This window comes from Anoplopoma fimbria, chromosome 5 (assembly GCF_027596085.1).
Source record: "Anoplopoma fimbria isolate UVic2021 breed Golden Eagle Sablefish chromosome 5, Afim_UVic_2022, whole genome shotgun sequence".
Classification (NCBI taxonomy): domain Eukaryota; kingdom Metazoa; phylum Chordata; class Actinopteri; order Perciformes; family Anoplopomatidae; genus Anoplopoma; species Anoplopoma fimbria.
Genome location: NC_072453.1, coordinates 2,747,442 through 2,768,292, shown reverse-complemented (window position 1 = coordinate 2,768,292; position 20,851 = coordinate 2,747,442). Strand labels below are relative to the sequence as shown.

The following is a 20,851-nucleotide window of genomic DNA, read 5'->3' as shown; positions in this document are numbered from 1 at the left end:
GTTATGATGGTTCGAGTAGTAGCAATTAGAGCTGGGTTGATTTTTCCACGTTTAGAGAAAGAAATCACATTTTTTTTGCTTAAGTATTTAAATGTTATGCTATTTTAGGATAAACACTATGCAAACCTCACTTTACTTAAAAAAAAAATGATATACTTTATTCTGAACTATTCTACATAGGCCTATTTAGTGAGTATTTAGATTTCTTATAGACAAAAGATGAGCGCACAATGTATCATATAGCGTGAGATAATAGACACTACAGCAGTATATATATATATATATATATATATATATATATATATATATATATATATATATATATATATACAAGTACTTCAAATAAGCTCCATCTTGAGCAAGTATAACATTTAAATCCTGTCGCTGCTTATTATTATTATTATTATTATTATTATTATATTATTTATTTGTATTATTACAACAGACCAATGCCCCCAAAGTAAGAGGAAACGCTCAGAACTTGTTTTTTAATTACAGTTTTGTTCTTGATTCTTTATCTTTTTTTATTACGTTATTATTTAAATTCCAAGAAATGCAAATATTAATAATATTAATGATAAGATTATTAATAATTATAATAATAATAAGATTCATAATAATAATAATAATAATAATAATAATAACAATAATTCAATTATCTATATTATTATAATTACAAAAATGATGAAGCATTTCCGCGTCCTAATAGTCACATGACCGTGAAGCCCCGTAAACATGGCGGCCGCCGGTGACAGCTCGCAGAGCTCCGTGAGGAAACGACGTGTTGACAGCAGAACGACGGAGTCAAAGTGTGCCGACAGCAGCGAGGAGCATGGAGCGGACAACCGCGAAGACCCGGAGGAAGGACAGAGACTCCGGCCGCTACAGACCGGGACCTACTGGCTCACTCGCATCGTGCTGCTGCGCTCCGTCGCCTTTATTTACCGTAAGCACGTCGGAGTTGAACGGTGATGTGTTCACTGTCAGTGACGGGGAGTCGTTACCTGACCCAAAATACTGCAAGGCTAAAAGTTCACCTTTTTAATATGTACAAAACATCTGTACCAGTATTAGTTACCAGTGGTAATTGAGTATTGGAAGTGTTGATTTTCATTAGAAATTGAATAGACTTTTTTATTTATTTAGGTAAAGTAGTAATACCCCAATGCAGAAGCCCTGTATTTAAACTTAACTTAAATAGTGTTATGTTAGCATTCCTCCACCTCCTCTTTAGGGTATTCCTGTGCTCCTTGTGCAAATCCCTCCACGCTTTCCAATGTTTGTCCTGCAGTCTCCTCCCAATCAATAAAACGATATGCTGCCTGGGGTTTTACATTTGTGGGCAAACCATCTTGGATGCTCTCTGCAAATGAACTTCCTGTTCAGGAATGTAATCCCAGCAGCCTCCTGTTTCCATGACCTAGATAGATTTTTCTTTTTCTTTTTGTTGCATCTGTAAAACCACATTCTCAGACCTGCTGTAGCTGATCTTCCAACAGACCACATCTGACCCACTCACTCAGCAGCAAGTTATTATCGTGCATGATCGGAAGTCACGGTCCAGTGAAGCCAGAATGACAACATCATCCACAAAACGCAGCTCAATTTCTCTTAATTTGGCTCTCCTCAGACCTCAGATTTGGCCTCGCCGCAGGAGAAGTGACCATGCATGAATTAAATGAATACGCAATCTTCTTTGTTTGAGCCTTTTAATGCCCCTGCTGTCTCCTCTCTTCTCTGCAGTTGTGGCCTTCAGCGTCGCGTACAACCAGAACAAGCAGCTGATAGGCGAGCGTGGCCTGATGCCCTGCAAGGACTACCTCAACAGCGTGAAGCGCTATGTGGGAGGAAAGATAGGCATGGCCGCCTTCGCCTACACACCCTCCATCCTATGGTTCCTAGACTGGAGCGAGATGGATGCCAACCTGGATGGCATCGCCCTGGTGGGGATGGCGCTGTCTGCGTTTGTCCTGGTGACGGGAATGGCCAACATGGTGGTCATGGTTACGCTGTGGGTGCTTTACCACTCCTTGGTCAGCGTGGGACAGCTGTGGTGAGTTTTGGATGTAGACAAACATAAATACTCCCATACAGCTGTGATTGTATGTAGATGACAAACTGTGAAACAAGAACTCTAAATATACAATTTTGCTAAATAAAATGGCCAGATTAAAAACCTTCTTTTAATCTTTACATTTTGTGATTTAATTCCCTTATATCATAGTGATCTTTTAACGCTGCGTGAGAGGGAATGCTTGTATTTATGAACACACAGAGCATTATCAGGTAACTTTGCAGCAGTTTGGATCCTTTTGGTCTATTTTGGATCATTGTTTTTTTTTTTTTTCCTGGCCTGCAACTCTCATCAATTCTTTATCCAGCCACAGAAGGCAGCGATTATCAAAAAATAAAAGAAAGCTCCGATAAACAATTGTGCACTAACCACCCAAGTCAGTAACTGGAGCATTTAGCTGGTTAAAAAAGCCTGAGTTGGTTGAGACCCAAATCAAAGCTAAAAAGAGAGTAAACACTGCACATTGCATTCATCAGGTGGACAGAGACAAAACTCCCAATTATTGCTTATTTTGTGACTCTTAGATGTGTAAACAGGCTTTATAGGTTTGTTCCCATGTCCCTAAAGTGGCCAAAATATAAAGAAAGAAAGAAAATAATCATCAGTTCTTTCACCTTGAGTCCATTATAGCTACTCCATTCCAGCCCCTTAGTTTGTTGCATTAAGGAGTGCATCAAAGTGTTAATTTATACACGACACTCTTGCTGTGACGCCCTGAGCATAAATATTATGCGTGACCGTGCACACTCTTTTGTCAGAGTCTTCTGCTCACATTGAACATACTAGACAAGGTGAATACACACCATATCCAAAGTAGTATGATAAGTTGCTTTAATTGACATAAATGCATGAGAATTTTCTTTTATAAAAAGTTATAAAATGTTATAAAATGTCAGAGTTTTTTAATATTTCCGTGTCCTTTTTGTTTTCTGTTCTTCTCTTTCTAGGTACTCCTTCGGTAAGTGAACACTGTCGACACCAAATTCCTCCACCCTTTTATGTATAATTCAAGTAGGATTTTATGATTTTATTGTGAATTCACCTCACAGAGTAAAAATAAAAACGGCACAATCACAGCATGAATCTGCTTTATACTTATGCTTCTGATTGACACTCTCAGCTTTCTCACTGTTGTTCCCCAGCTAGTTTACAGACAGTTATTTGGTTAAATCGCAATGCATGCTGGTTTACTGACGTGCAGGACAGTGCCTACTTTTAAAGTGAACCCAATAAACTCTCAGGAACGCAATAATAGAGGGGGGAGGACAGAAAGGAAAGACTTAAGACAGAATAAATGGGAGTTTGTACGTAGGGCTCCGGCCCAGATAAGTGGCGAGGTCAGTGGCAGCTCTGTGATTGGTTAATAACACTTTGTAGTCAGAGACGCCAGGCCAATGTCTGTGGTTGGGGATTGTGGCTTCTGTTTCTCTTTTTTAAAAACTTTTTTTCTTTCTTTTTCTCTCACTCTCACTGTCTTTAACCCTCACTCTCTGTTTTCTCTTGGACCTATTATCACCCTGTAGCTGACGGTTGAAGCTTTAAGTCTGCAGACTAAGCTCCAACAATTGTTTCCAAGTCTAGACTAAAAAAAACAGAGGACATGTTCTGTTTGCTGTTCGGGGCATTAGTCTCTGGAATAGCATGCTTGACAGACCTTGTTCAGCTTATTTTTAAATATAAAAAAACTCATAAATGAGGTTTAATAATCTTTACACAAGGTACCTACATAAGGTCTTCTGGGACTTTTGACCATATAAAATGGTCTTCATCAGGAGGTGAAGTTTGCTCAGTTGTAATCAAACTGCAGATTTCAAACGTTCCATTCTGCTGATCACTTGTGATTTCTTGCCAGGCTAGCTGCACGGCTACTGAAATATTTCAAAGATGGAAGTGGAATTCGATACAGACAATTATGGTCCTCAGAGAATAAAGCCTACTAATTCTGGTGATCCCTGACATGTCATTTGGCTCCACCAGCATGTCAAAGATCTCACTTATCCTGTGAAATATCTCCACATCTGCTAAATGGATTGGCACCAAATTTTGCACAGACATGCAGGATGTATCCTAATGACTTTGGTGAATTGTAAAAACTTTGGTTTCCTTGTTTTGCCAGCACCATCTAATTAGCCAATGTTAGCATACTTCTATCATACCTACTTAACATCAGCATGCGCATTGTCACTGCAGGCACATTATCCTGCTTAAATTAGCTTTTAGCTCTAAGCCAATACGGTTATAATAAGCTAGTACACACCGTTTACCATTGCATCAAACTGTTTCATTACAGTACATGATATTCTGCTTTGAGCTACGAAAACATTTTTTTTTACAAATGATTCTCTGAATATTTGTACAGGTTGGGAGACTCAGCTGTTGGAGACAGGATTTCTGGCCATTTTCCTGTGTCCGGTGTGGACTCTATCCCAGGTCCCCCGCCGCTGTCCCCCCTCCCTCATCTGCATCTGGACCTTCAGATGGCTCATCGTTCGCATCATGCTAGGAGCTGTGAGTAAAACACTTTACAAACACATACATAGGTGTGTTGCGCCTCTCGGACTGAAACAAGATAGACTGTTTTTGACGGAACCCTAAAGAACGTCTTCTTTTTTCATAGAACTTCTCTAAACAGCTGTTTAACATGTCAAACACAATAAAACACAATTTATTGGAGTTAAGTCCGAACATGTCTTATTAACTAAAACCCATTCAGTGCCACCAGCACCTCGACTAACACATTCCCTGTGGGGAGACCCTGCACAGACATTGATGATATTCCAGTCTAAGCAGAAAGACATGTACTGTGCACAGACAAACACGCACACGCACACGCACACACCTGAATACATGCAGCAGGCCAACATGGAGACATAAAACCATTTTGCAACATTTTATTTCCCTTGGGTATTTCAGTGTTTGTCCTCCTGACTTGAGATCGTTTCTTTTGGAGCAGTTTGCTATAAAACACTGCCAGTATTTAGAAATCCAACCCAAATATATGGTCGGCTAAACAACATGTCTGGTTGTTTGACAGTTTCCATGGTGAATTTTAGACCACCGACTCGGTTAGATCTGCCAATCACTGCAGTCGCCACAAATCCAGAAGGATTTTTCCTACAAGGGCCGTGAAGAGAGCTGAAACACAAGGGGAACCCCCTCAGCCCTGTTTGACTGTAGAGAACTAATTTCATTCAGCAAACTGCAAAGTCAGTGAGTGTTTAGATGTAAAGTTAGAAAGCCCCCACTTAAAACACCTCATCTGCACTCCTGCTACAGTATTGCTGATTGCAGAAATGTACTTTTACAATTGAATCATGGTATGTTTGACTGCATTTATGTTCTCAAGGGTAGAAGGAAATGTCAAGTTGACAAAAAATATAATCTTTGTGCGTGCGTGCTGTGCAGCAATAGATCGGATGGCAGAAAATGTTTGTGTGACTAATTGAATAATTGATAATTTAATTTTCAAGCAGACATGTTATGATGGTGAAACCAGCTTCTTAAATGTCAAAATTTGCTGCTTTTTCATGACTTGCATGACAGTAAATTGAAAGTTGTTAGTTTGAGGCTGTTTGTTGGCCAAAACAAGATATTTAACTACATAACCTTGGGCTCTGGGAAATTCGAGTTAAATTAACTTATATTTTAAATACTATTATTGATTAACTGAGAAAAGTTGGCAGATTTGTTATAGTCCTAGTTCAAACAGTATGTCCGCTGTTTCAGCATAACATCCACCTAATCTGTTTATTACAGTTGGCTACTCTCTTACTTGTTTCTTAATTTGAATTGAACCCTACATTATACGTTGTTGTTGACTAGATATTGCATTGTAATGCAAGTTCTGCTTGTGTTTATTTTAGATTTTTAAATGTTTAAATGGGTTCATCTCCTCCAGTGACGGTAACAGAAGGTGTTGGTGTTGCAAAGTAGTTCAAGAAGTCACCATGATACATTCTAAAATCTGCAGAGAGCCGATAACTTTTAGCAAAATTGGATCAGATGACTAGATTTAGGCGATAATCCAGATCTGGGATTTCTACAATGAGATTTTCATTTTTTTTTTTGTAATTTGTCAAAATCATGCATTCAAGTGCTAGTAAGTATGTCAGACAACCAGAACTCTGGAAGATTGTCAGGAAATCAAATTCCGATGTCACCCAATAAACAAAGGAAACTAATTGTTCACAGGGAAAACTTAAATGTGTAATCAACACTCCCAGAAATAGCATTTGCATTTACTTCAAAGAGACAGATCCATTCCAGAATACATGATGATACGGGCGAGAGCTCCAGTTGTTTGAGACTAGGAAGAGCTAAGAGTCCGTCACAGTGTGTTTTGTGTAGCAGCTCAGCAGTGTGAAGTACAGCACAGCCCCTGCCTCAGTCCCTCAGTGTTTGATCCACCCTGGTCACAGGCATTTATCTGTCTGACAGCCCGTGGTTCACCACTGCTCTGTCACTTCTACGCGCTTTCTGCTTGTGAGGACGACACGGCTCAGCGCACAATTCAAAGGACCCCTTCCTCGTAGGAAATTAGTGGTAGATGGTGTGTATGAGCCCACCCATCGTGTTGGTTGGGTGTTTTTCCGCAGCGTGACTAAGAAATGTCTAAATAATTGTCACACTTTGGTAACATCCTTTGATCTCTAATGTGTGGAGTGATGCTGCTTTTTCTGTCCCCACATCATGGTACATGCTGTCATGGTGGCATCTGTCACGTCAATATTTTCTAAATGCATTATGATTTGTAACTTATATTAATGCTTTGGATGGGCTCCTCCCCTTATTATCGTTTTAACCAGCTGTTTTGCAATAACTCAATGCAAATGCTTAAAAAAACATTAATGAGCGTTGTTGTGGGAAAGTATCCTATTAATATTGAAGCAATCAAATGCTCCTGTTGCCTTGGTTACCTTTTGATATTAAGCTCTGCTAAGCTAGATAAAGCACCGCCTCAAACGGGAGTTAATTGTCCCACCAGAACTAACAGAACTTCAACACACACACACACACACACACACACACACACACACACACACACACACACACACACACACACACACACACACACACACACACACACAGAGAGAGTATTTATTGGCACAGCAGGTTGCCTAAACATAATCATTTCCAACATGTTGCTGCATAAATAGAAAAAATCAGCTGACCATATGTTATGCTAACCAAGAATGTTAACATGGACATATTTGCTAATTAATAGATGAATTGCCTTTATTGGTGTACCAATTAGCTTAGCTGGATGTGTTCATACATCATGTGAATTGGGTTGGGACATTAAACAGCTGGTGGGATTTGTGCTGCAGCAGCTTGTTTGCATCATCGGACTGTGCAGGTAATCAGGCGAGACGCTACAAAAAAGTGTAGCTAATGTGATCTGATAGGACCGTGGTGGCTCACAGCAAACATTCTGAATTATGATTAGTCATGTTTACATAAAGGCAGAGCGAAAAAGCAGTGCTGATTGATATGCAGTCCTATAGACTTTTTTAAATTTCCTTTTTTTTTCTTCTACAAATTAATTAGCTTGAGGTTTCAGTGGACGTCAATGCAGTAATAGCGCTTTAAGATGTGGTACCGCTATTTAGTTATTGTGCTGGAGTGATACATTTTAAAGTACTTGTTTACAGGCTCCCCAGCCTCTCACCATCTGTACACGTCACTGAAGTTCTTCATCATATTAAAGGCTGTTAGCCTCTGTTAAAATTGGCCCTGCAGTCTCTCAGTCTAGGCCATGGGACTTAGTGCTGCAGTGAATTAACAGTCCCAGTAAAGCCCATACAACATATTAATGGAAGCAATTTTTTTTACCTGTTCTAGTCTTTTGCTGCATTCCATTTACCTGCTGGGAATTACTTCACATGCAAGTTGACTGCGTTTCCAGTGGCTGCAAGTAGTCTGAAAAGTTTATGGGGTTTGCTCCAGCCAGGTTAGCCATTGTTAGCAGTAACAGTTGATACTAATGCAATACTTCATTATTTTGCACATACAAACACCGTAGCAACATGTCCATAGAAAGAAGTTGGGCAGTACAGTATGAGTTACTGATCTAATGAGACACAAGTAAGACAGAAGTGTTAATTAACAGCACAATACCAATTTTTATTTTTTTGCTGTTGATGCGCTTAGCAGCCATCTTGCATTTTTGATGTTGGGTTTGTTGGAATTAATCCGGTCGTTAATCAGACTCCAGGTGGTGCTTGATTTGAAATCACGTAAATTTCAACTTCCCTGTTAAAATGGATTGCAGCATATATATATACCTGGGCTTCATTTCTAACATGCCACCAAAAGATTTAAAACATTGAAACAGACCTATTTTTACTTGACTGCAGTTTACTGATAGCATAGCATTTCCTAGGAGAAAAACATTTTCGGAAATATGCATTTATGCTGGCTTTTTTCATAATCACATAAGGTTTATATTAATTTAATCTTTTGTTTCTAGTATAGAGATATGTCCAGAACGTGGTTAGCCTAGTCCTAGCTTAGCACAAAGATCGGAAGTGGGGGGAAACTGTTAGCCTTGCTGCGCTCATTTACTCCTTTGTTAGGAAGCAGGCTATATTTCGGTGTAGTCCATAAGCTTTTACAGTGTTAAGTGTTGAATGTTTTAGCATTCATTTTTCCTTAATGAAAACACATTAGATGAATCATGTTGTTTAATGGATAATAAAGCCAGTGAATATGGTGTTCTTGATGTTTAACTAATATCTGAATGAGTTGCCTGAGGACATTTCTTGTGAAGCAATGGTTAAATGATTAATTTCTCTGGTTTTCTGCTAATGTTTATGAGCTTCCTGTTTAAAGTGCTGGCACTGAGATTTTGAATTGGATTACACATTTCACTGCTGGCAGGAACATCTGCATTAAACACTCCAACAGTTGGAAATGCCATGCTAGGTGTGGAGTTTAGGGGTGTTAACTGGGATTAGAGAAAGCGTGAGAATGTGTTTTGTGAGTGCAGATTGGATCGTTTTCTGGATTTTGGGTGTTTCTGGCAGACCAACTCATCCAGGGTGTTGGCAGACAACTGATATGATAAATATCTGGGGTGACAGGGACTTTGAGGTACAAGTGTAGTTGATGATGAGGTCCTATGGTTCTGCTTTACTGCTGCTACAAAGTGGATCTGACCTATTTTGAAAAATAAAGTTTTCTTCTCTTAAACCTATGAAGTTACAAGGAACAGTTTGGCAAAAAACTGGTATATAAGGATAAGAGTTTTGTTTTGTGGTGCTCTAATTTGAATCAGCTTTCAAATGTTCAAATACTCTTTAATACTAAAACAGGATGTAGGATAAAAGCTAGAAGAAAACTGACCTTTTGAAAAACCTCCTTTTCTTCCCCCCATTTGTTTTCCTCTGTTATCTTTTGAAATGAAAAATCTGAATTAGTTTTCCTAAACCTGGACCACCTTTATGAAATAAAACAAAAAAAAATGATCTGAAGTAACAATTTAAACCAACTGTTAACTGTGAGTGAGAAAAAGAAGTGATGACCTAACACAAAACCCTACACAGGGAATACAACTCAAAACATGGAATGTAGTATATACAGTCATAAAGGTAGACTAACGTTATGGGCTTTTATTTGGCTGGATACCAGGAGATATATCAGCATGATTGGCCAACGTAGTGTTAGCATTCCTTTAGCATAGCATTAGCTAGCTTAGCTTTTTTCAGATTGTTGCATACTTTTCATTTGGCTTGTGGATCTCAAGGTCCTGTAACCACCCATCTGTAAATGACAAGATTTAAAAAAAAAAAAAAATAATTGCTTACAGGTGCAACATAAGGGGCTAACTGTCAACTTAAGTCTCCCAAAGTTCCTTTTTTAGCAAATCAAATCACTTCTTACTGTGACTTATTGGTGTGTCATGCTGACAGAATGTTTCATGGTGTCCTACAGTGATGAAATACATTGAGAATTTACAATTTTCTTTAAATCTAGCAACAAGTTTATATACATTTCAGAGTATCAAAATAGCGTGGACAAGTTTTTTGTTACTCTCTTAATTAAATCTCAGTGTTCTTCCTGGAAATTTGCTTAATCCACATCAGCGACCCTCCTCAGGGCTCTGTGCTCTGTTTATGTCAGAGGTATGTCAGTTTGTAATTGATGGCATTTCAGGGTCTCATGACTGAATTGGATTATTGGCAGCATCTTCTGCCACTTCATCTCACCAGCCAGCAGCTGCAGTCAGCAGCCAAAGCTCATAATCAGAGTGAAATGTGCAAAGTTAGCGGATGATTTATTCTGCATTCCATGCGGTCGACTGATGTGTCAATATTGACAGTCTCGTGTCCTGGATAGCTTTATTTAGTTCATTTGGGGAAAAACAGGCTTGGAGCAGAGGACACATTCAGTGTGTCCCACTCTGAGCAATTTCTGATAAGTGTCAGTGTGGGGGGGTAATTACCTGTGCCATCTACCTCAGTTAGTGATTTCCTTCATGTCCCAAAATGAAGACATACCTGGAGCTACAGAAGCATATCTCTCTTCTTTCATGTTGCATAATAAAATTCTTTAGATTTTTAGAAAGAGCATTAGGTTCCTAACACCCTGTATAGTCAGATTAATTAGTGCTTATTGCCTGTCTGTGTGAAGCTCTCTGTTAGTGGGACAGAGTGCTGCTGGGTCCTGAAGGTCAGAGCACATCATGATGTGTTCAGACACCAAGCCAATTAGATTTGTTCTTCAAGATTAGTTCTTTAAGGCAGACTGTCCATTTTGTAGTGTGCAAGGTGATCAGAGTATCAGAATAATCTTTCCTCAATGAGAAACAAAAGATTATCTTTCAGAAAATATATGGACAAGAGCGAATGGCAAGAAACAAATGCCCTACGAACGCAAACCTCTGAGTGAGAGACGAAGTTACACCATTGGTAGGTTGAGTTGGAGTTTGCCCATTGGCTGCCGGCATTTAGAAGTGAAAAGAGTCATGCAAAGATGACGTATTTCTGTAGGCCAGCCCGGAAGTTAGCAGCGCACTTGTGCCCTCGACAAAAAGCCAATGGGATTTTTCCATTGGCTTTTGGATTATTACAGAAAATCAGCTCTGCGGTAAATATACTTTTATGATTTAATTCCGAGTCGAGACCAGAAGTTCAAAAATGCTAACTCATTTCAGGGTTTTAGGATTTATTACTGCAGCACTGTTTCAACAAAGCCTCTCCCTGTGCCTTCCATCCGTCCACTGGCGACTGAATAACACTTTAACAAATTGTTGAAAATAGCATAATCATATTATTGAATTTATTAAATTCAAGCAGTCCTCAATTAATTGTCTCAAATGTAGCTTAACCTTATCATTTGATATGATACTTCAGTCCAAGAGCATATATTACTGGAACCAGTACAGAAAATTGCAGACTAATCTTTAATATCCTGGAATTCACATTATAGAGGCCGTTGAATATCCCTGTATCTCTTCAACCACAATTTAGCACTTTGGCCAAACACGGTCCAGCCAACTACTAGATTTCCACCTAGTCTTGTTTCATTCCATTATTGTACTTTTGAGGTCACTATATAGTTGATTAATTAAAATATATCTTATTGTTAGTACTCAACCTGTAACTAAAGTCAGTCTCCTAGCTCCCAGTAAATGCAGAGTGGTCCTGAACATCTAATTTTAAATGTGCACTTTACACATTTCTGCAAAAGCCATTACATCAATATTTACCCTCCTAATTATATCTTCAAAACTACATATAATATACATACGCTAGGTACGATTGTACTGCTCGATTCAGACCAGAACTAACAGCACAGTCGCCCCCACCACACTGCAGCTCACTTCCTCCTTACTTTTACTTTATGCCCTCTTGATTCATTTAATCTGTTCATTTTAAATGTGGTTAACTATGTGGATTACAGATTCCTACCTACAAATAACCATGCCTCCTCTGTTTTCAGAGCATAGTTGTGAATTAATTAGGGTCAATGCATTTATAGCTCATGTTCCATTCATGTACCCACCTGGGCGAGGGTAAGGTTTTATTCCTTTTGGACCATTCAGGTAATTATGGGATTTGAATGAATGTTATAGGTAATCTGATTTTCTAATGAGCTGTTGATGGTTGCTTATTTGACTTAATTTATAACAGAACTAATAAACTGTTTGTATGTTTTCTGTCTCTTTCAGGGTCTCATAAAAATCCGAGGCGACAAATGCTGGAGGGACCTCACATGCATGGACTACCACTACGAGGTGTGTGTACGGAATGGTTGGGTATTTAATTTACTCTGTGTGTGTGTGTGTGTGTGTGTGTGTGTGTGTGTGTGTGTGTGTGTGTGTGTGTGTGTTCCCCTGCACTGTGTCATGCTACCGCGTTAGCTAGCCAAATGCAGTACATCAGCTATAAATTGATTAAACTGACCAACCTTTTCATCAGCTGCTCAGACTTTCATATGAGAAGCCTGAAAGAACTTTAGTACTTTCCACGGACAAGGAAACCATAATTTCCTTCAGGGCTGCAATTACTGATTGTTTTTGGAGGATTATTTTATTGATTCATAATTTTTTTTCTATTGACGAAGTTATATATTCCGATTTTAGTTTTTTTGTTCTTTGTTTTGCTTAACAAACAGTCTAAAACCCAAAGATATTTGGTGTAAAATGATTTCAAAAGAAATTCAGAAATCCTCACATTTGAGAAGCTGGAGTTGTTCCGCTATGTTCACTAGTCGTTAGGACAGGTTAGGTCAGTTGGTTTATCAGATAAGACTGATCCAAACATGCAAAAACATTGTCCCATGGCTTTGTCTCGTTGATGATGACAAGATGGAAATTAACTTGCATCAGGTCAACCACACCAGGGCAACACATTACAGTAACCACGCTGTCGAGGGTTTCAATAAAAACAGTCTCTTATGCAGACGATGAGGTTGTGTTAATCCCACTGCTCTGTGTTACGGAGCTGCAGAGGCAGGAGGTCCGGCTGCTGTAATTAACACAGACAGGAATGCACTGGCTCCTATGGGACCAGATGACTGGAGATGACACTCATGCACATATCAGGAATAAAATATAGATACTTTCACAGTCTGAAATGGAAGGGAATCAGGAATGATATGCCTCATATTTGCACTGTTGCAGTTAGGGTTTCTGCCTTTCCATTTATTAGGAAAATAAATGTATTTCGGTTTGCTGGTACACTTCATGATTGCTGCAATGTATCCCCCAATTATTGGTTCCCAGGGTTAGAACAGTTTTAGCATTGCTAATTCCATGAAAATCACTAAATGGTAAATGAAACATGAGGTAGGATATTTTATCCACCACTGTAATTCATTATCTCTGATTATGTAAAATACCAAATGGTCTCTGTCCTCTCTGATAATTAATCAAATGAAACAGACTGACCAGGGGAAATTATTCTTGGGTTTCTCTTTGTATATGTAGTTTTACCTCTGTGCATTATGTAGATTATGATAGTGAGTCACAAAGTCAGTACTTTAGCTTTGTTTTAAAGCTAAAGTACTAATTTGCTGACAGTGTCAATTTAAGTAGCCAATATATGATTGAGGAACATATACAGGAGCAATGCAGTTTCGAGTTGTCCACTAAAATGGCTTACTTGAGTTTAGAGCGCAAGCATAGATGACAAAACAAATTCCTGCAACATTAACAAGGAGCCGCTAGTTGTCATGCAACCAGTAGCTTTCTACAAGTTGATGGTACTAACCTAAACATTTTCGCAATAAATGCAGGAAAATGTGAGCCCGCTACAGTGTCAGCATTTGTACTTGATGAACTTAACAAGGAGAATCATGTGTACCATTGAAATGTAAGCTGGGTATTTTCATATGTAAATCAGTATGGTGTGGCTTCCAATGCACCCTACTGCGTTTTATATCTAAATATATATCTGTCTCCTAACTGCTTTCCTTAATGCATGTGTGTGTGCCCATTACGCTTTAAATCAATTCTTTTTTTTATGATGTGCTTTACTGTGTCCTTGTGCATTTCTGTTCTACTTTTCATCCAGCTATATATCGGTCAGTGTCTTTAGGGTTTTTGCGTGGACAAGCTGGCAAACATTTGCCTAATTACGCATTCAGCTGATTTGAATGTTCACCTTTCAAAATGTAAGTCAAATTCTACGTTTAATTTTTTTACCCTCATCCTTGAGTTGCCGTGTGTGGCCACATTTACTTACAAAAGCTACCATGTGGCTTTGACAGAACTCCGAATTCAACTCTGAAATGGGAGAAAATGCTCTGCAAAGGAGATTCTTTGAATTACACGCTGACAGGTGTTTAAAATATAAAGAAATGTAGTGCGTTACAAAAATGTTGTCGCCTTACAAATCGTATTTCATTATGGACCTTATTCCACGTTGGGTCAGTTTCTCTGACCTGCTCCAACCTCAACTGTCAACGGCCTTGGGGGTAATGTAGATTTACACACACACACACACACACACACACACACACACATACATACAGAGCACCGGAAGCCTCTGGCGCCAGGTGAGGCCTTATTAACCCCCCCTCTGACACACTGCTCTCTTTCAGACCCCCTCCTGCATGGGTGTGTTTCGGCACAGGCGGCGTTTTGTTTGCCCCGGTTTGTTTGTTGTAACGCAGCTAGCTCTCAGGCCAGGTGGGGGCTGTTTGGTCGTCTGAGGTTGCAGGCTCTTTGCCCTTTGGATTTCCAGGGGTGGTTCGGTGAGCTACAGGTTAAATACCCCCCCACTTCTTTTCCTTCCATTCCATAAAAAAACAATTAGAGGATAGACGAGCGCGCCAGTGTCCTGTTTTCTTTTCCCCACCACCTATTTCTGTCCTGTATTTATTTTTCACCACCTCACCTGACACTATTTGCATGTCCAGCTATTACACGGTTCGCATGCAACCACCTCTCACACACACACTTAATCATACGTCCACGAACACAGCACGGCTCTGTGTACGTGTTGTTTTTTTTGTCTGTAGGTGGGGTTTCCTTAATTTAAATAAAGTTCCGCCTTTATTTAGACATGGAAATGTTTCCTCTCTCCATCCTGGGCTCAGGCAACATTTAGCACCAAAGTAAAGCTGAGAAAACGGGCATTTTTAAGCAGTAGAAGAAGTATATATCTAAATAAAGTTATTAAGTGTACATTTAAGAAAATGTTTGGTACAGGTATTAAACTCTTATGCATAAATGCATGGAAATAAAATCCATGGTGAGAAGGTCATGATATTGACAAACCCCTCTTTTCTGAAACTTGCTAAAAAAAAATCAATCAACTCTGGCATCATCAAAAGCTTAAAAATAGTCTAGGTTTCGAATTTTCTCCTCTTACTGTCCTCTTTTTTTATTCTCTTTCTCTCCGTCTCCCAGACCCAGCCAGTTCCCAACCCCATGTCCTACTACATGCACCGCTCCCCGTGGTGGTTTCATCGTTTCGAGACGTTCTCCAACCATCTCATCGAGCTCATCTTCCCGCTCTTCACCTTCTTGGGCAGGCGGATGTGCATGGTCAACGGAGCGATCCAGATCCTGTTCCAGGTAACTCGCGCCGCTCACTAACTCGATGTCACTGACTGCAACTTGTGAGGGAAAACCTGTACTTTTAGTGGTTTGCTGTTCGGCCTTTTGGTAGTTTGGACGTCTTAGTTCTTTCTTTTGGATGAGTCATAGCATTACATGGTTAAACATGTTTACTTGATGATTAAAGCAGATGTTTTATTACTTTTAACTGTGTATTTATCGAATTATGTGTCACTGTGAACTTAAATTTAATGTGCACATCATGTGCAGTGGATGTCAGAGCTCAAGTTACTGTAGTTGATTTTGCATGACTCAAAATAAGTCAGTACTTGTCATCCATGTTGGCTAAAGTCCTTAAAATGCCTCATAATGCTAAAGTGAAGAAATATAATGAAGCCAACAGTTGTGAACTATAATCTATTCTATACCACCTGTGTGTCTTTCCACTCTGCCTCGTCTCTTGTGCTTTAGGTGGTTCTGATAGTGAGTGGGAACCTCAGTTTCCTTAACTGGCTGACCATTGTTCCCAGTCTGGCCTGTTTTGATGACGCGTCGCTCGGCTTCTTGTTTTACTCTGGAGGCGGAGCTAAGAAGGCAGTGCTCGAGATACAGAATGAGGATTCAGCTGGACGCACCCCCAAACCAACCAAAGGTACTCACGGCCGTATCCACCAAACTTCCTAAGGCTAAAAGTAGAGAGACAACTCATTCAAATAAAGAATACACATTTTCACTTTTTTTCACTTTTTTGCTTTTCAGTCAAAGAGTTAAACCTGACTCCAAACAATGGGTCCAGAGACTCTTGTACTATTGTATAGAAAGTTGGTATCTCTAACAGTTGAGGCTAATGGATACAAGAGGAAGGGAATTATGGAAGAAACAGGGAATTATGGGGAAAAAAGGGATTAGCTCTTGGACAGCTGAGAAGCCAGGACAAGTAAGCCACATGGTTTACGGGAATTTAATGGGATGTGGCTTACATTTTTACAATTAGACTTCTAAAAATGTGGTTAAAAGCAACAGCGGCCCTTCTCTAATTGGTCGCATTGGACCCATTAGTGTCTTTGCCTTATCGTGGGATGTTGAATATAAAATAGGCTTTTACCTGGAGCGTCAGCATGTTTTAATCATTTGAGCAATTTGAGAAAAGTGTCAGTTTGATTTTGCTGATGTCTTTAACATGAGCGGGTTAAGCAGGCAGACACAGGTGGGAAGGAACACGCGGTCAAACCTCTTCCACCGAGGAAGTGTTGAAGTCATCACACACACATATACACACATAGATTTACACGCAACGTAGCAGTAACTTTTAAACACGCACACGAACCAGCCAGACACCAACAAATATGTCGCCTTGATGCAAGCTGTAATTTTCTCCTGGGCCACTCAGTCTCATTTTGAAATCCTGGACTAGAAACATGACATGCAATATTTCTCTAAAAGTCAACACAATTTAACAAGAAAACAAAATGCCGTAGTACCTTCTTCAGGCAAAACAAGTAAATTTGAGCAGTGTCTAGACAGAGTGTGAGGACTGATGTTAGAGTTTTCTATTGGTACATGCTTTTCCACTTCTTGTGTTTGTGTGTGTGTGTTTATGTGTGTACATACTCTATGCATTACAGGTATGTTGATGCGCCGGGTGGTGAACATTTCTTTGGGCGTTCTGATTGGCTACCTGAGCATTCCCGTGGTGATGAACCTGTTCAGTTCCAAGCAGGTGATGAACACTTCCTTCGACCCGCTGCGCATCGTCAACACCTACGGGGCGTTTGGCAGGTACAGTACACTCAGGTCATGAGGTTCTACTATGTATCTGTGGATCAGCTTGAAAAAACCACTCGAATCATGTCTAAATGTAAGGCTTTAAGATGTTTTATAATGCTCTTTAAGGGATAGGTTCACATTCATACTCACATGCCCATATGTAAAATTGATAAAGTTATCGTTCACTGTTCCATTTAACATTCATGTTCGCTTATTAGTTGAAACCGAAACTTTCAAAGTTCTTTTCAGGCATTCACTTGAGAAAAAAACATTTTCTCAGTTTTTCTGGATTAACAAGATGATCTCATAATTCTAAGAAAGGTTTTAATGCGAAAAAAATACTATCTTGTTTCTTTGAATCGAAGAGATAACAATTCTAGTTAGCCGGGTGGTAGAGGGCATCCTGCAGCTAGATATGACATAAACAGTGTCTTGGGAAATAGTGTTATAGGGCACTGAATATGATGAATGTATTGTTATCCTTAAATGTGCCACAAATGAGACAAATTAACTAGCTAGCGCACCCTGCAGTAGCTCCCCCTCACTCCCTGGCGCTAGGAGACTGTTTTGCACTTCTGTGAATATCAAAAAACAAAATAAATGTAGTTCTATGATAGTTATTTAGCCATTTCAAAAGTTTTGTTTTTAATTGCCCAGGTTTTAGGTATCCGTCCATGAGATTCCTGCTGTAACTCCGCCACAATTAGGAGGAAAGACATTTTGTCCTTGGTGTCTTTCCAGAAAATAAAGTAAACCAAACTCCTCACTGTTTCTACAAACCAAATATATTTTTTTTTCAAGAAAAAATGTGGCTTTGTGAAACTTGAAGCAACAGGTGAGTGTCATCTATGCAGCAAAAAAGGAACATTGTAACTCTTATGGTCAGAACCTGTCTGTCTGTCTAAAAATTTGAATAAGTAAGTGATTTTGCCACATTCCTGCTGCCATTACACACATCCTTTCACACATGATTTGAAATCTGTGCATGTAAAGACATCTGCACCTTCAAATCGTCTGCATTCTGGCAATTATACACATCCACTCTGCAGCCTTCTTCCCTCTCTCCCTCACTGTATGAGGCATTTAGTCTTGGTTTACAAATCAGCGTTACCTACTAACTTAATTCCTCCCTTACCTCTGTCCAGCATTACCAAGGAGCGTACCGAGGTGATTTTCCAGGGCACTCTAAACCAGGATCCCAAGGACCCTGAGGCGCTGTGGGAGGAGTACCAGTTCCTGTGTAAGCCGGGGGACGTTTACCAACGGCCATGCCTCGTATCACCGTACCACTACCGCCTGGACTGGCTCATGTGGTTTGCTGCCTTCCAGGTGAGATACTGTAGGAGTTGATGTACAGAATGAAGTGCACTTCAGCAAAAAACACATTAACTTGGCTTATATTCTTGCCAAAATGGATGTCATTAATCAATATCTTTAGATGTAAGACTTCCATTCCCCAAAAAACATCCTGTCACCTCTGGTAATATGAGGTTAACTAGGCAAAAACACAAATAGAGACATGAGTTTAGCTGGTTTGTCATCTTATGTGGCATTAAGCGTGTCAAGCCACTAGGTGACAGTAGTTTCATGTACTAACCTCACTAAAATAAGGTTACTTTTGGTATAGTCAGTCTCTATCTGTGTTTCTCTTTTTCTTATCTTCTGCCAGTCTCTGTATCTTTCTCCTTATCTCCTTGCTGTTTACACACCTGTCCCTTTTTATGCAACACACACTCTTTGTCCTTCGTCTTTATTATTTTGAATCAGAGACTCTTACAACATCCTCCGTCTCTCCCTGCCTCTGTAAATGCACATGAACGTCTCTTTCAAACCCTGTGTCTCCTTCTCTCTGTCTTATTTTCAATTCCTTTCAAACACCATGCCTCTGTATTTCCAAACAGACCTACGAGCAGAGTGAGTGGGTGATCCACATGGCGGGACGTCTGCTGTCCAATGACAGCGCTGTCCTCTCCCTGCTCGACCACAACCCCTTTAAAGGCAGAGAAACTCCCAGGTAAACCCAGAGCACACAGTCGCAGCAGAGATCCGTCTGCAGGGTCGTCATACAGCATGAGGAATTTAGCATAAATCAGTTTGTGTCGACATCAACCTCATTAAAGCACACATTTGTCCTATTAATGCTCAAGCTCTGGTTGCAGAAATGTGCTTGTTGGCGGCAGTTAATGACAATCCCGTTCTGCCCATGTGTAATTATTCTCTGTGCTACAGCCCCCTCTGGTGAAGCAATGAGCACATAGTCGTTCTTTTGCTAAAAAACTAAAATTGAAATGTGTAAATGATGAGCATTGTCTCACAATGAATTTGTTAGAACAATATACTGTATACTTCTAAATAAAAATATTAATAATAATAGTATAATCATTTCTTGAGAGGAGAAGTGTGAATTTTCTTTTCTGGAGATCCATTCTCAATTTATCAGGAAGTAAGATTTATGCTCCTGTGTTTTCGAAAAAAAGGTTTTCCAAAATAATCTTTGTGAGGTCCTTTTTTTATATGCAAAACAGGCTGGGTTAAAAAAGTTTTGGCAAGGGATTTTTTTGTTGTCCTCAGGATGAAATGTGTCTGTTGTTGTCGTACTTATTTCGGCCACAAGAGGCCAAAGTGCACCACTGCCCCATGTTCCACATGGGATTCATCACTTCCAGGTGAGTTTTAATTTACACCTTGACTAAAACACAATATTTGTACCTTGTGTTTATAGACTGCATGGGTTTCTAATCCAAGTTCAAAGTTAACTTTAATTCATCTCTGACTAGCAGCCGCTAGAGGAGAATAGTAATAATAACAGAGATTTGTTCTGGTCCAAAGAGGTGAAAAGACTGACATTGCTGCAAGCATACATGGCTAACAGCTGATCTATGTGAACTGTTCCAACCCCATGACAAAGAGGAGTGAAGTGCACCACATCTGGCTGATTTTGGGCTTTAATGAGACAAGATGCTGACAGTTATAGTGCCTTTTATTTCATGGGACTAAACTCCTTTTCCGTGTCCTCCTCCTCCTCCTCCTCCTCCTCAGGTGGGTTCGAGGGGAACATTTCAGGTATAAGTTCAGCCAGCCGGGCAGCACCAGTGCAGCAGAGGGGAAGTGGTGGCTGAGGAAACGCATCGGAGCGTACTTCCCTGCCGTGGACCTGGAAGGACTCAGGGGCTACTTCCAGTCCCGGAGCTGGCCCCACCCGCACACAACGCCAAAGAGGAGCTGAAGCCATGACGCCTGAATGCAGCATCAAGGGGAAATCTGAGGACTTCAGTGGTTGAGGTGGGAGAGAGGTCAGTTCAAAGACAGTTTCAGTGCGATGCTGCTGGTGTGGGACAAAGGTTCAAAGGACCAAGGAAGCCATCGAGTGTTTTTTTCTTACATTGCAATATTTCATGACGAACTGCTTGATAAAACCTGATATTTTCTCCCAATCAATGTGATGCTTTTTAAAGTTTCATTGAAGGAATGAATCTATGAATAAAAACTGTTTCACAAAACAA

At 39.9% G+C, this 20,851-nt stretch overlaps 1 protein-coding gene across 1 annotated transcript; it reads left to right on the top strand.

Annotated features, from left to right (window-relative positions):
* The first annotated feature begins 730 nt into the window (after positions 1-730).
* On the top strand, positions 731-20,851 carry lmf1 (lipase maturation factor 1). The gene is made up of 11 exons (XM_054598841.1): positions 731-946; positions 1,744-2,053; positions 3,022-3,032; positions 4,434-4,582; positions 12,246-12,311; positions 15,432-15,599; positions 16,053-16,233; positions 17,207-17,360; positions 18,494-18,677; positions 19,250-19,362; positions 20,388-20,851. The coding sequence occupies exons 1-11, from the start codon at positions 736-738 to the stop codon at positions 20,572-20,574; spliced, it is 1,734 nt and encodes a 577-aa protein (XP_054454816.1). The 5' UTR covers positions 731-735; the 3' UTR covers positions 20,575-20,851.